At 44.4% G+C, this 14298-nt stretch overlaps 1 protein-coding gene across 6 annotated transcripts in view; it reads left to right on the top strand.

Annotated features, from left to right (window-relative positions):
• Window positions 1-609: 609 nt before the first annotated feature.
• Window positions 610-14298, top strand: part of LOC147449390 (uncharacterized) — a 73186-nt gene continuing 59497 nt past the window's right edge. For 2 of the 6 annotated variants that reach the window (XR_015189430.1, XM_086521826.1), the window contains exons 1-2: window positions 630-784; window positions 867-937. Coding sequence is in view for 5 of the 6 variants with exons in the window: in XM_086521826.1 (XP_086377952.1) it covers window positions 664-784; window positions 867-937 (192 nt within the window). In the remaining variant the exon portion in view is untranslated. Of the gene's footprint in view, window positions 801-866; window positions 938-14298 lie in introns of all 6 variants that reach the window. The other 4 variants (XM_086521830.1, XM_086521829.1, XM_086521827.1 and 1 more) reach the window with 4 other exon arrangements.

Raw genomic sequence — 14298 nt, 5'->3', positions numbered from 1 at the left:
TGTTGAATCACACCTTGCAAGATAGAATGCGACAGAGAAATACAAGCAGACCTCACAAGGATTTGAGAGAGAGAGAGAGAGAGAGAGAGAGAGAGAGAGAGAGAGAGAGAGAGAGAAAAGAAGACATAAGTGAGTGAGTGAGAGAAGGGATCTTTCGAGATTTGTCATTTCTTCTTTTTTCAAAATCGTAGGCACACATAGTATACTGCTCATACTCGCTCATTCATATTTTTATTCATTACTTTCACAGATTCCATACTCACTTTGACTCCAACCTTAGCCTAATTTATGATTCTACATGAGCGTTATTAAAACGAGCGGAGATAGTAGTCGAACCCCAATCACTACGCATATGAATCAACACCCCTAACCACTTGAGCAAGCGCGGGACGTTGCAAGGCGAGCCATCCGTACACTAGAGAGAGAAGCGACAATTGTGGATGTTCGTATTCGCCAACCACTCGCAGCCTCTGGCAAGCCAACAACCCGTTTTCCGTGGCCTGCGTCCACGGCTCTTTCGCTCAAAGCTTGCGATAGAATATTGCTTGATTCTTATTAATGGACAATTTTCAAAATCGTTAGGACATACTACTACTAAGCTTAGGGAAAACCAAACTTAAGATTTCAAAGCAAATTTGGACAAGGGCCCAGGCTAAGTAATGGATGATGGCGCCGTGGTTTTCTGCTCCCACTGCTGTAGTCCGAGCGTTTAACTTTTGGGCACTCGAGGGTACGATTTTGTGTGCGCAGCTGAGAGAGGATGGATTCCAAAATATGGCTGAAGGTCGCGGGTCTATCTGGTACATTCTCGCTGCTTTGGTTGCTTAACCTCGTGGTAAATGCCTTATACCGATCTGACGTCGCAGGAGTAGCAGCATTGGGCCTTGGCACTTATGGTGCCCATATGTTTAAGCCAGACAACCCAGCGTACAAAGAGGTATCTATGCGAGAGAGAGAGAGAGAGAGAGAGAGAGAGAGAGAGAGAGAGAGAGAGAGAGACTTTTAATGTCGTAGGAACAATCCCAATAGACCTCAAAGATCTATCCGACGAGTCTTGAACTCAAGACTTGATACTCTAAAGGGAATTGGGATAACCAATGTACCACACTTGGGTGATGGAGAGAGAGAGAGAGAGAGAGGTGAAGTCCACAACTCAATGACTCCATAATGATACACGATGATCAATGAGTGATTGAACCCTTGGCAACACTGATGTCGTGTGCCAAGTTGAGCAAAACCTCTAAAAATACCCAACACAGAAAATTCAAAACTGAAAATAAATAATAAAATCGGCAAAATGATTAGTGCAAACTCTTTATGCACCTTGAATCCCTACCAGGATGGTGAAAGGGTGGCCAACCCACAACCAAAAACTTGTGTGGATGTGAGAGAAGCTGTAAGCAGGAGTGAAAGCATCTGGAAGGTGAATGTAAATTCCTCACAGCAAAAGAGAAGGGAACAACAAATACGGTAGGTTGAGCAATCTTAACAAGAGCAAGGATCCAACTGGAGGTGACTGCCTCCTATTGGTTGTAATGGTAATACCAATCCTTTGTGCTGATCGAAATGGTGAAAGAAGTTAAATCACAAAATCTGTATAATCGATGCAAATGTAGGAAAACAACTTGGAGTTGGTCACATCCTAGGTATCAATCATGGCTTGCGTAACAATCGATGATGAAGTATCAGATTCAATAATTTGTAAATATTAAGCCAATCCTTTGTGCTGATCGAAATGGTGAAAGAAGTTAAATCACAAAATTTGTATAATCGATGCAAATGTAGGAAAACACCTTGCGGTTGGTCACATCCTAGGTATCAATCATGGCTTGCGTAACAATCGATGATGAAGTATCAGATTCAATAATTTGTAAATATTAAGCCAGCTGAAGAGGTTGGGGTTACCCAACGCAGAATGTCACAAAGTGATGATGTGGCATGGCCTAAAGGACAGAGGATGGACAGAAGGGGGCCTAAACCCTAGTGAAAGAGCAGAAGAAGTTTGTTGAGTGGACCAGAAGGGGTTAGGGTTAAAAATTTAACTCAACCCAACTTATAAAACGTGACCGAGGGGCCTAAAACTCTAAAAATAAAAGCAAGGAGTTAAATTGTGTAAAAATTGCTTGGTGTGGTGGGCTGTACGGAAGTTCCACAATTTGCGTTGCTGAAGTGGTAGTCTGTACAGATTTTTGTGTTTTATGGAGGTCCTAAGGAGCGCTAGCTTTTGAGTACTAGACGCTTTTGGGCTCTTTGCTTTTTATGTATTGTTTTATAAGTGTGCAAGGGCCTCTTCTCAAGGTAGATTAGCTTAGGAGCTTGGGAGCTTGGGAGAGAGAGGATTCTCAGACATTGTACTTGTTGAAGCTTAACAATAAAGAAATACCGAGAAGAACCGCCAGTCTTTGGGGCTAGTGCATCTAGGCGCAGAACTCCATCGTGTCGTGTTCTCTCTCTCTCTCTCTCTCTCTATCTCTCTCCAAATATATGGACGAAGCAAATGAGTACGACCATCTTGAAGATAAGGGCAAGAAGGCTAAGGATTTCAAGGAAGGTGGGCAAGGTCTAAAGTTTGATACGTTCTCAGGCTTCAGGGATACCCACAGAGCCCTAGCTTTTATTCAGCAATTTGACATCACCTTTTCGGAGGGTGTTACTCAAAGCACTCCAAGGTATGAAGAGCGGCATTATATATGAAAGAAGAACTTGGTGGCAGATGCATTGGCTTGCAAGCCATAGGTCTTGGCTATTTCGGCGATTCACCATCAGAACTTCGAGGTTATGGTTGATCAGTATGCCACAGATGCACATTTTGTAGACATCTTTGATCTGTTGCAGAGTGGAGAGAGTTGCAAGCTATGCTCTATTACTTAAGGGTTGAGCAACAAGATTTTGGCAGAGTGCCATTGTCCACCTTTTGCGGGGCATCGCGACATTGACACCACCTTGAAAGGTGTGGAGAAATATTTCTATTGGCCAAGGCTCAAAAAGGATGTGGATGAGTTTGTTCTTAGTTGTTTGGTGTGCCAAAAGGTCAAGTTTGACGGGCACCTCGATTATGCTTGCAAGACAGACAGAGGCCATAAACCAGTTCAGTAGACAATAGCCCCACGTACCGATGCAATGGACCCACACAGATCTAGCACTTGTACATAGACAACAATCACATCACATGAACTCAAATCAATCACATAAAAGTTCAGTCTCAATCTCAGACCATGACTGCCAACAATGTATTTAATAATCCATCCTGGACCTCATTGATGTCAGGTTAAGTAATCCTTATTGCGATCATGTCTATAGAGATTTTCGAGACAGAAGTGCTGCAGTCATTTCGTCTTTCAGTTTCTGCGCTCAAACAAGTCACATGAGAGAGTACAAATCATTCATGTTCAATTACGGGAATTCCATTTCACAAAGTCATATGGCAGAATATTGTCAGCATAGCAGTATCCCTAAAATCCAAAGAAAGATCAGTGACACTATTTTATCTAGGCAATTTGTGACAAAGGAGTGGAGTAACTCCCCTCTTGTGCAGTCCCGTCTACAATAGATTCAACCCTGTTGATCCACGGGATTTTTCGGAGTAGACGCAGCTAAACCGAAAGCCTCAAGGTAAAGTTCCAAAATCTAAGGAGTATTTGCTAGGTCCTCCTTCTCCATCCACTTCGCATCCAATGCCGGATAATTCTTAAATTTCACTAAGAACCGCCAAATCACTTTACCTTTCACTTTTCGTTCCTTGTGTGCCAAAATCTGTTTCGGAACGAGCATCTCCTCGCTCTCTTCCACTTCGCGTTGCTCATTAGGCTACCCATCAAGTGACACCTCACTCTTAAAGGGTTTCAACAGACTCGCATGAAATGCATTATGTGTCACAAACTGGTGACGTGGCATCCTAATAAGTTGTCCCAACCTATGGCCAAAGGACAAGGGGCCCGAGGGACATTAAATTAAAAGCGCAGGATCTGTTGATGTGGCTGTCGTATGGTTCTGATCAATTTTTGCTGACTGTACGGACGACTGCAAAACGTGCTGGTTGCTGATGTGGCCTGACAGTATGGAATTCCGCGAATCACGCTAGCTGTTGTTAGCCCTGAAGCTTTTGGAAGATGATTGCTTTTGAGTTTGAAGTTTTTGGGGGCTCTGCTTTTAGCAACCCTATGTAATCTTTATAAGTGGCCTTAAAGGGCTCACTTCTTAGAGCATCTGGATGCAAAGTCTGAGAGTGATCACCCGCAGGCTCAATTGTATTTTGCACACAGATTATTATATAATGAAATATCGAAAGGGGTGCCAGTCTTTGGGCCAATACCTCTAGGCACAAAACTACGCCGGGCCGTGTCATCTTTTGTGAATTGTTTTAAAGTGAATCTTTGCTGTGTCGCGGTAGAATCTAGACTTGGGGTGTCCAAGTTTGTTACAGTGGTATCAGAGCGCGGTTGATTTCTCTTCTACCGGGAAATCCGATCCTTTTCTCGTGACACTTATGGATTCCAACAAGAGTCAATCGACTTCTTGTGTATCTGCTAATGCGGGAGATCACGAAGAAGATTTTAATGATTTAACAGAGGAAGAGTACATGCCACCTCATCCTACTCAGTACGAACTTCAAGAGATGGAACGTCGACAGCAGGTTAATGAGTGCACAAAGCAGATGATTAAATTTGCGAAGATCCGCAGTTTGCAAAATTTTTGTCTCAACAATATATCGCAGAAGTGCACACCCAGTGGCAGAAAGCCACAGAACCACCCATCAAACCAGCAATCAAGAAACCTCCTTCTCTGAGGATGTTTATAGAGCAAGAATTACAAGAGGTGGTTCAGACACAGATCAGTCGGCTTTTGGATGCAAACAACCAATCCAAAAAGCAAGAGAAAAAACGCAAGAAGGGGACTCACTACCCTCGTCATTTGGGCCGTCAATCTTCTTTTGCATCGGCAAGAAAGCAGAATAAGCGTGTATGATTTGAAGGACTATCCAATCCTTCTTCTTCTTCTTCTTCTTCTTCTGACAGTTCTTCTAGGTCTTCTGACTCGAAGAAAAGGTAAAAAGCGAAGCAAAAAGCAAAGCTTCCGAAAGGGAAAGAAAAAGGCAAAGAAACCCAGATTTCGCCGAGTTTTTGACATTTCTATAGAGAAGTCATCCTCTAACAGTTTGGACTCTGATGACCACATGTTTTATGCAAAGAAGAAGCATTTTTACAGAGCCAACCAATATGACTTCCTTGAAGACGAAAGCAAGAAAGTAAAAGAATTCAAAGAAGGTAGACAGTTGTTAAATCCGAATCCTTTTCTGGATTCCGAGATGCTCCGAGGACTTTGGCCCCAATTCAGCAGTTTGACATAGCCTTCTCTGGAGGGCACTACTCAGAGCACTCCAAGATTAGGAGGGCTACATCTTTCTTCAAAGGAAATGCTCGAACATGGTGGTCCACTCTTCTTCCGAGGAAGGAAGGTCCAGATGTCACGTCACGTGACACATCCAACCCTATGTGTCCGTGGACAAGCTACAACACGACAAGGGTTCAATTCAGTCAAGTCAGTATAGAATAGGAAGTGATCTGGCACTTTTGTGAGTCTGTTCACAGATCGTGCATGTCCAGATACTTAGATTAGATGCATTTTTTCTGGTTGCACAGAGCATGGCCATCGATTCCAATCAGATCCCATCAGTAGCATTTTTAGAGTGCATAGATCTATTTTTTTGGCATTTTTCACTTATTATTTTTAAGTGACTTTTGGGTAGGGCAAATTGAGTAAGTTTGTATATAAGCAAACCTAGACTAGCACTAATGGGCAGAAGAGGTAGCACGAGCTCCACCGCTCAACAGGCAACTTCTCAAGCAAGAACCCCTTGGTGGCGACTTTCCCTCCAAGCAGAGATCCCCCATGCTAGCGTTTTCCCTTCACATCAGCCCTAATGTTTTCATCAAGCCTCATCGCCATTTAGTCCCTGCTTCTGGCGTTTTTCCTCCAATAATGCTCTGCAGCCCTGGCGTTTTTCACAAGACCTATTGTTTCCAGATTTGCAGCATTTTGCCATGACGATTTTCAGCAGATGCAGACCTGCAGTTTTCAGCCAAAAGCCATCAGTTTCAGCCCTAAAGGCCTGCAGTTTCAGCCCCCAAATCAGCGTTTTTCAGCAGTAGAAATCAGCCCCAATTTAGCGTTTTTGATTTGTAGCAGATTTCAGCCTTGAGCGTTTTACAGCAGATAAAGAGTAGCAGTTTTCAGCCCTTAGATCGGTCTCGCCATCTCCGTTGTCGTCATTGATCTAGCTTAGACTTGCATCAGTCACATGCATTCAGTGTGTACCAGTTTGTGCAATCAATAGTAGACCACTCTCGCCGACGAGAGTGGGGACTTCGGAGGAGGGTTTTACGTCTCTGGTGTCGTATTCTCTTCTCTCTCTATCTCTCAGTCTCATACACTTGCACGCACAATGTCCATTCACTCTGTTTGTGATCATTGCACACTCTCATTAAGAACGGAAGGCTCTCCCTTCCATAAGAACAAAAGGAACCTTGAGCACAATTCGAGCACTCATCTTGAGCAAAGTTCAAACATTCATCCTGCTGCACCTTACACCGGTCAAATGGTTGAAATTCAAAAGGCTCTTTATTTCTTCTTGGTTGACTCGGGAGTACGAACGAGATATACGAATCGCTTGGAATCATCTTCGGATGACCAAGGGAGACTCTTTGGACGCTTATTGCGAGAGATTTTGTAACTCTTCTCTACCAACCTCTTCATTTAAGAAGGTCTCTTTTAAGGAACATGTTGAGCGGTTTTGCTGCGGACTCCCTATAGAGATCCGAGACTACTGCCTGGAACAAAAGTTGAATTCTATTTAAGAATTGATGGGTCATGCGAAATGGGGTTTTGCGATTCATTTGAGAAATTTGACTTACCCCACTGATGAGATCTTGACTTAGAGAACCCGACAGACCTCTAACAATGAAAGTAGAAAGAGAAAGAGTTTCCAAGAAAAGAAAGATAAGGATACACGACCCCGACTCACTCTTCGAGAGAGAGCCCATTACATCAAAGAAGGGAAGTGTTTTGGTTGCGGGGAACATGGGCACGTCTCCGCATAGTGCCCCAAAAAGGCACAGCAAGAACAAAATGAAGACAGGCTAGAGAGTTCGAGAGCAGCAGAGGAACGTGGCAGAAAAGGCAAGATGAAAGCATGACTGGTTCCAAATTGCATGGGTACTGACCCAAGCCTGATTGATGAAAGTACAGAACTTTGCCGATCTTGGGGCAAAGTGAAAGATAAAGAAGCCCTGTTTCTTTGATGGAGGAGCCAAGGCCAACTTCATTTCACGTGAATTGGCGGCGCAGCTCGAGATTACACCCGATAGGATGGACCACCAGCAGAGGCAGTTCTAGCGGCACCCGGATGGGACATAGCCATTACACCTGTCATTTGCAAACTTCAGGACTTTTACATAATGGCCATGGAAGGTTGTGATGTCCTCCTAGGAGTCCCTTGGTACCATAAGAACAACGCCGTGGTTGATTATTGGGCAAAGAAAGCGACTTTGACAAATGTGGCCGAAAAATTATACTTGATGTAAAACTGAAGGGCGAGTCTGTCCCTATTGTATCGGCTCCGGCCATTTCCAAATTAATGAAATCCAGTCTCTTCGTTCACTCGATCCACTTGAAAGAGTTAAATGATGAACACAGAACGAACATGTCTGAACTTGATAAAGAAGGCCAAGATTTTCTCCACACTCATGCCGATTGCTTCTCTGAGGGCTTGCCAGGTGAGTTGCCACCATCTCGACTTGAGGATCATACCATTGATCTGATACCTGGAAGCACACCACCGAACCGGAGATAATGAACCAAGTGAAAGACCTTTTGGAAAAGGGTCTTATCCAGCAGAGTACTTCACCCTACTGCTCTTCGGTTTTGTTGGTTTTAAAGACGGATGTTGGAGAATGTGCATTGATTATAGAGCTCTCAATTAAATCATCATCAAGAATAGATTTCCGATTCCAAGGATCGATGATTTTTTTGACCGACTTCAAGGATCCTCTTGTTTCCGCAGGATTGATTTGAAAAACGGATATCATCAGATCAGAATTGCGTCGGGAGATGTCTACAAGACAGCCTTTCGGACGAGCTTCGGTTTGTATGAATTTTTGGTGATGCCTTTTGGCCTTACCAATGCTCCAATGACTTTCAACCAAATGATGGATAGGATTTTCAGAGAGTACAGATTGTTTGTCGGCACTTTCTTTGATGACATTATAGTTTTCTCCAAGGATGAAGCAGAACATAGACGCCATCTGCTTCAGGTCTTTCAAGCATTGCGAGATCACAAGTTAGTTATCAATGCCAAAAAGAGTGAATTTTTCTTGCTGGAGATGCACTTTTTGGGACACATCGTCTCTGCTGCAGAAGTACAGATGGACCCGACCAAGATTGAGACTATACGTGATTGGCCTGATTTGAAGAACGTTCATGAAGTTAGAAGCTTCTTGGGCTTATGTTATTACTGCCGGCGGTTCATTCGAAAGTTTGCAGAGGTAGCTTCCCTTTCGTGCATTCTGACACAAAAAAGAGTCCCTTTCTCTTGGGGACCCACAGAGGTGACTGCCTTTTAGACTTTGAAAGAGAAATTGACTACTGGACCAATACTGACTTTGCCGGATTTGCAAAAGTCATTCGAAGTATATTGTGATGCTTGTGGTCGTAGTCTGGGAGCGGTCTTAATGCAAGAAGGCCATGTGATTGCTTATGAAAACCGATTGTTTTCAAGGCCAAACTTGACAACACAGATTTATGAGAAAGAGCTACTGGCAGTGATCCATGCTCTTACTCAGTGGCGACATTACCTACTCAGAGCTGATTTCACGGTCTTTACAGATCATCAAAGTTTATGCTACTTCTTGTCACAGAAGCAGCTTTTGGAAAAGCAGATGTGGTGGGCTAACATTTTGTCAGAGTTTCACTTCCAGATTGTCCATGTTCAAACTTGGTGGCAGATGCTTTGTCTTGGAAGCCGCTAGTCTTTGCGATTCATCATAGAGGCTTCGAGGACATGGTTGATCAGTACGCCACAGATCCGTATTTTTTGATGTATTCACTCGAATACAGAATGGGGAGGTAGTAGCGGGATATTCCATACGGGATGACTACTTGATGAAGAAAACGTTGTGCGTCACACAGCCGTTGAGGGAAAAGGTTTTGACAGAGTGCCATTGTCCACCTTTTACGGGTCACCGCGGCATTGACACCACCTTGAAAGGTGTGGAGCGTTACTTCTTTTGGCCGAGACTCAAGAAGGATGTGGACGACTTTGTACGCAATTGCTTGGTAATACGTATGCCAAAAGGTCAAGTTTGACAGGCATAAAGCACAAGGATTGTTACAGCCTTTACCCATTCCTACCCTGTCACGTGACACATCCCAACCCTATGTGTCCGTGGACAAGCTACACCATAGCAGGGTTCCCGTCAGTTCAGTCAGTTTAGATTAGTAGTGATCTGGCACTTTTGTGAGTCTATTCGTAGATCGTGCATGCCCAGTCACTTAGCATAGATGCATATCCTCCGGTTGCACACAACATGATCATCGGAATTCCCATCAGAATCCATTAGCATCAGTTAGGGGAATTTCCAGTGCATTTAGCCTATTTTCCTATTTATTGGTTTTTTCACTTATTATTTTTAAGTGACTTTCCAACAAAAGTAGGTAGGGCAATTTTGCTAAGTTAATATATAAGCAAACCCAAGGTAGCACTTTCTGGCAGAAGAGGCAGCAGGAGCTTCCCGCTCAACAGGCAACTTCTCAGCAGTACCCCCCAACGTTTTTGGATCCCCATCCTCGCCGGGCAAGTTCCCATCCTTGGCGTTTTCTCAGCATCAGCCATCGCCATCAAGTCCTCTCCTTGCTAGCGTTTGTTCCCCCTTCAGGCAGCCCCCAAAGCCCAGCGTTTTTGGGATTGCAAAGCATCAGCAGAATCAACGTTTTGACATCAGCAATTTCAGCCAAGCTAGCATTTTTGCTGGCGTTTTTGCCCTAATGCAACGTTTTGACTTTCAGCCCCAACCTGCCGCAGATACACAGCATTTTCAGCCTTTAGCAAGGTAGCAGATACATCCCAGATTGGTTGCAGAAGTTCCCCCATCTTTAACCCAAGAAAACGCAGCCAAAACAGTCATTTTCAGCCACCGAAACAGTCCCGAAATTCAGCAGCAGTAGATCTCAGATTTCAGCCATCACTGCCGTCATCGTCGACATAGCCTAGACTTGCATCAGTCTCATGCATACCATTTGTACCAGATTGTGCAATCATAAGTAGACCACTCTCGCCGACGAGAGTGGGGCCTTCGGAGGAGGGTTTTACAACCTCTCGGTGTCGTATCTCTTCTCTCTCCTTCTCTCAGTCTCATTCACTTGCACGCACAATATCCACTCACTTTGTTCGTGACCACAGCACTCTACAAGACGGAAAGCTCTCTCTTTCCCTAAGAACTAAAAGGAACCTTGAGCATAAAAATCACTAATCTTGAGAAAATACAACATTCATTCCGCTGCACCTAACATTGGTATCAAAGCTTTAGAAGTGTTTTGCATTACTCAAGGAAAGCCACAGGAACCACAAGAATTTTTTTGCTTGTTGCGATCGCACGAACCCAAGTTTACTTGGGCGTGTTGATTCCTAATCGTGTTTTGTTGAAGAGTGACAGGAATCCCAAGAAAGAAGGGCTTGTCCAGCCTCCCCTTGTGTCTCTTTTCACTCATTGAGAGCGGACCGTGCACTTAGCGGGCGGCCAATCGACGTGAGGTGGGAAAAAGCAACCTTGGTGTGAGCGCAAGGCCGCCAAGGGGTGCGCCCGCAGAAAAGGATAGAACTCGGGTGAAGAGAAGATCCTTCTCCAACGCGATTTGCAAGCGAAAGAAAACCTCAAGAACCCCAAGAACCCAAGACCCTCAAGAGTCAAGAATCCCAAGAACCCACAAGAACCCACGATTGCAGAATGGTCATCACTCGAAGCGGAATGGATACTTCGCTTGGAGGTGATGAGCATGAGAGAGGCGAAGAAGAATTTTCCCCACCAGGAGGTTTTTTCTGACCCTTCCCCATCTACGACAAAGATTGCACTAACTCTTATGGAGGAATTGGACCAAGAAAGAGAAGCATTCATAAAAGCCTACGAAGAAGATATGGCAGCCATCGAGCGTAAGTACCAAGACAGAATGGCAGCCATAGCGCGTGAAACCAAAGCACTACAAGAACAGAGCGACCGACAAAACAAAGAGTTCTTGCGACTCTTTTCTCCAGCTCAGGCACAGATGCAACAAAATCGGAAAAAGGAGTCTCTCTCAGTCTCTTCTTCTCCAAAGCAGGATACACAGGATTTGCATGATTGTTTGAAGCATGATGATGAATTGAATGATAATGACTTGCATGATGATTTGAAGCACAATGATAAGCATGATGATTTGGATGCCAATGATTTGCATAATGATTTGGATGACAATGACAAGCATGATGATTTGCATGATCAAGATGTGATTTCCCACAAGCATGATGATTTGCATGATCAAGATGTGATTTCTCACAAGCATGATGAGTTGCATGAAGAAGATGTGATTGTTCAACAGGATGATGTGTTAGTGGATGCTTTTCCTAGCGAAGCTAACCTCATTGTAGATTCGATCACTCACGAAGATTCGATCTTGGCTTTCGAGTCGAGGTCCAAAGAACCCCAACAAGACGATTCGATCATTCAGGAAGAACCGATCTTGGCTCTCGAGCCTTGGTCAAAAGTACCCTCGCAGGAAGTATTATATGTTCGCATGATTGATACGCACGCATTGTTCAAGTGTTTCATTCGTGAAGGTTTCCTGTATTTTAGTCAGCATCGTTATGTGATCCCTTTTACTAGGCATGACATATTGTATGTTGAGCACGTTTCTCTCATGGATGAGCACGAATGTATGCGGATTGTTCATGAACAGTTGAAAAGTTTGTATGTCAGGAAGTCACATTCCGTGTCTCTTCCTTGGCATGACACAATTTCCGAAAGAGCACATGATAGTATGAGCACCAAGCATGGGCATTTCCATTTTGATTTGCCATAGTTGATTGATTTTGATCAAACAGAAAAGATTCGAGCGCATTGTTTGCAGGTGTTTGATGAACGGGTTGTCACTCCGTCTCTATGTTCGTCTACATTGCATACACAGTCTTTAGAGAAGACAAGATTTTTTTCCTTCACTTTACATGGAATAGGTATGTTCATGGTTGTGTGTTGGAGATTGTTTCAGGAATTTTCAGCCATGGAGATTCTTGAAGACGAAGAAAGCAGGACTCTAGACGAAGTTGAAGCAACAAAGGAGATTCAGAAGATTTTGTGTCGCTTTTGGCGCGGCCCAAAGAAGCAAGCGTTGCAGACCTTTATGAAGTTCAAATACCGCTCGACCCACATAGCAGAGTGGGTCGGCGAAGAGTCTCTTCCAGGATTCCGGATGTTGTTGGCGATCTCCCTCGATGCCATACAGTTCGCTACCAGTACCTCACTTTGAAAAGGAGGGGATGTCATGTGACACATCCCAACCCTATGTGTCCGTGGACAAGCTACACCATAGCAGGGTTCCCTTCAGTTCAATCAGTTTAGATTAGTAGTGATTTGGCACCTTTGTGAGTCTATTCGTAGACCGTGCATGCCCAGTCACTTAGCATAGATGCATATCCTCCGGTTGCACAGAGCATGATCATCGGAATTCCCATCAGAATCCATTAGCATCAGTTAGGGGAATTTTCCAGTGCATTTAGCCTATTTTCCTATTTATTGGTTTTTTCACTTATTATTTTTAAGTGACTTTCCAACAAAAGTAGGTAGGGCAATTTTGCTAAGTTAATATATAAGCAAACCCAAGTTAGCAATTTCTGGCAGAAGAGGCAGCAGGAGCTTCCCACTCAACAGGCAACTTCTCAGCAGTACCCCCCAACGTTTTTGGATCCCCATCCTCGCCGGGCAAGTTCCCATCCTTGGCGTTTTCTCAGCATCAGCCATCGCCATCAAGTCCTCCCCTTTCTAGCGTTTGTTCCCCCTTCAGGCAGCCCCCAAAGCCCAACATTTTTGGGATTGCAAAGCATCAGCAGAATCAACGTTTTGACATCAGCAATTTCAGCCAAGCTAGCGTTTTTACTGGCGTTTTTGCCCTAATGCAGCGTTTTGACTTTCAGCCCCAACCTGCCGCAGATACACAACATTTTCAGCCTTTACCAAGGTAGCAGATACATCCCAGATTGGTTGCAGAAGTTCCCCCTTCTTTAACCCAAGAAAATGCAGCCAAAACAGTCATTTTCAGTCACCGAAACAGTCCCGAAATTCAGCAGTAGAAGATCTCAGATTTCAGCCATCACTGTCGTCATCGTCGATGTCACGAGGACGTGGCAGTTATTAACCATGTCACAGAGATGTGGCAACTGCTAACCTTGGTTGTTGGTTTCTTTCCAATGGGATTTATTTTATTTATTTTGAGACGCTCTTTTTGAAGTAGCAAACGGTCGGACATTGTATGGCCAATGTGAACTGTAGATTCACCCGCAGACGGGAAGTGGTCGGCACTGGAATTCGTATGGTAAGAGGATGTCTAGGCTCAGAGCAAGATCATATAGGTCCCCCCGTCGCACTTAGCAAGTTGGTGGATACTAGGAAGTGAACTCAATTAAGGCATAAAGTCAAGGTGGGACTACCAACAAAAAGTATCCGACAGTTGGGCCACATTGCATTTTTGGATGCGGTCCCAATGAGGATAGATGGTCAGAAGACCAGTGGGAGCCCAACGGAAGCATCTCCTAAAATTTAGGGAACTGCTATTTTGGGCCACGAAATGTGTTCGCGTCATTACCTTCGGTATGACTAGGGGAACACTTTACAACTCTGCCGCGAAGTCAACTGACGCACCAGTTGAGATATTTTTAGCAGGGAAAGCCCAAACTCGGAAACTGGGCGACGTGTCAGCTTGTGAGCGATTCTGCCACTCTGGGAGGCAAAAACGAGCTGCATATCATCAAAGGGGGCGCCATTTTCAGCCACAGGCGGATTGCAACAGGTACAGAAGCTATGGAATGCTTACCTTGCCCTCTATGCACAGTATGGTGACGGGAGTGATGCCCCGCACGCTACATACTGCTCTCTTTCTCCCCTACGTGCAGTTATGTGATGCCCCACAAGAGGGCTACTCATTTGACTGATGTACAGTTGTGCGGGTTCATGCTTTTGTGCTGAGGCAAGAGCCTCCTTGAGCAGGAACAGGGGTAGCTAA

This window comes from Adiantum capillus-veneris, chromosome 10, assembly GCF_014529385.1.
Source record: "Adiantum capillus-veneris isolate H3 chromosome 10, ASM1452938v2, whole genome shotgun sequence".
Lineage (NCBI taxonomy): Eukaryota > Viridiplantae > Streptophyta > Polypodiopsida > Polypodiales > Pteridaceae > Adiantum > Adiantum capillus-veneris.
Note: the sequence above shows the minus strand (reverse complement) of the source record. Positions and strands in the feature narration are given on the sequence as shown.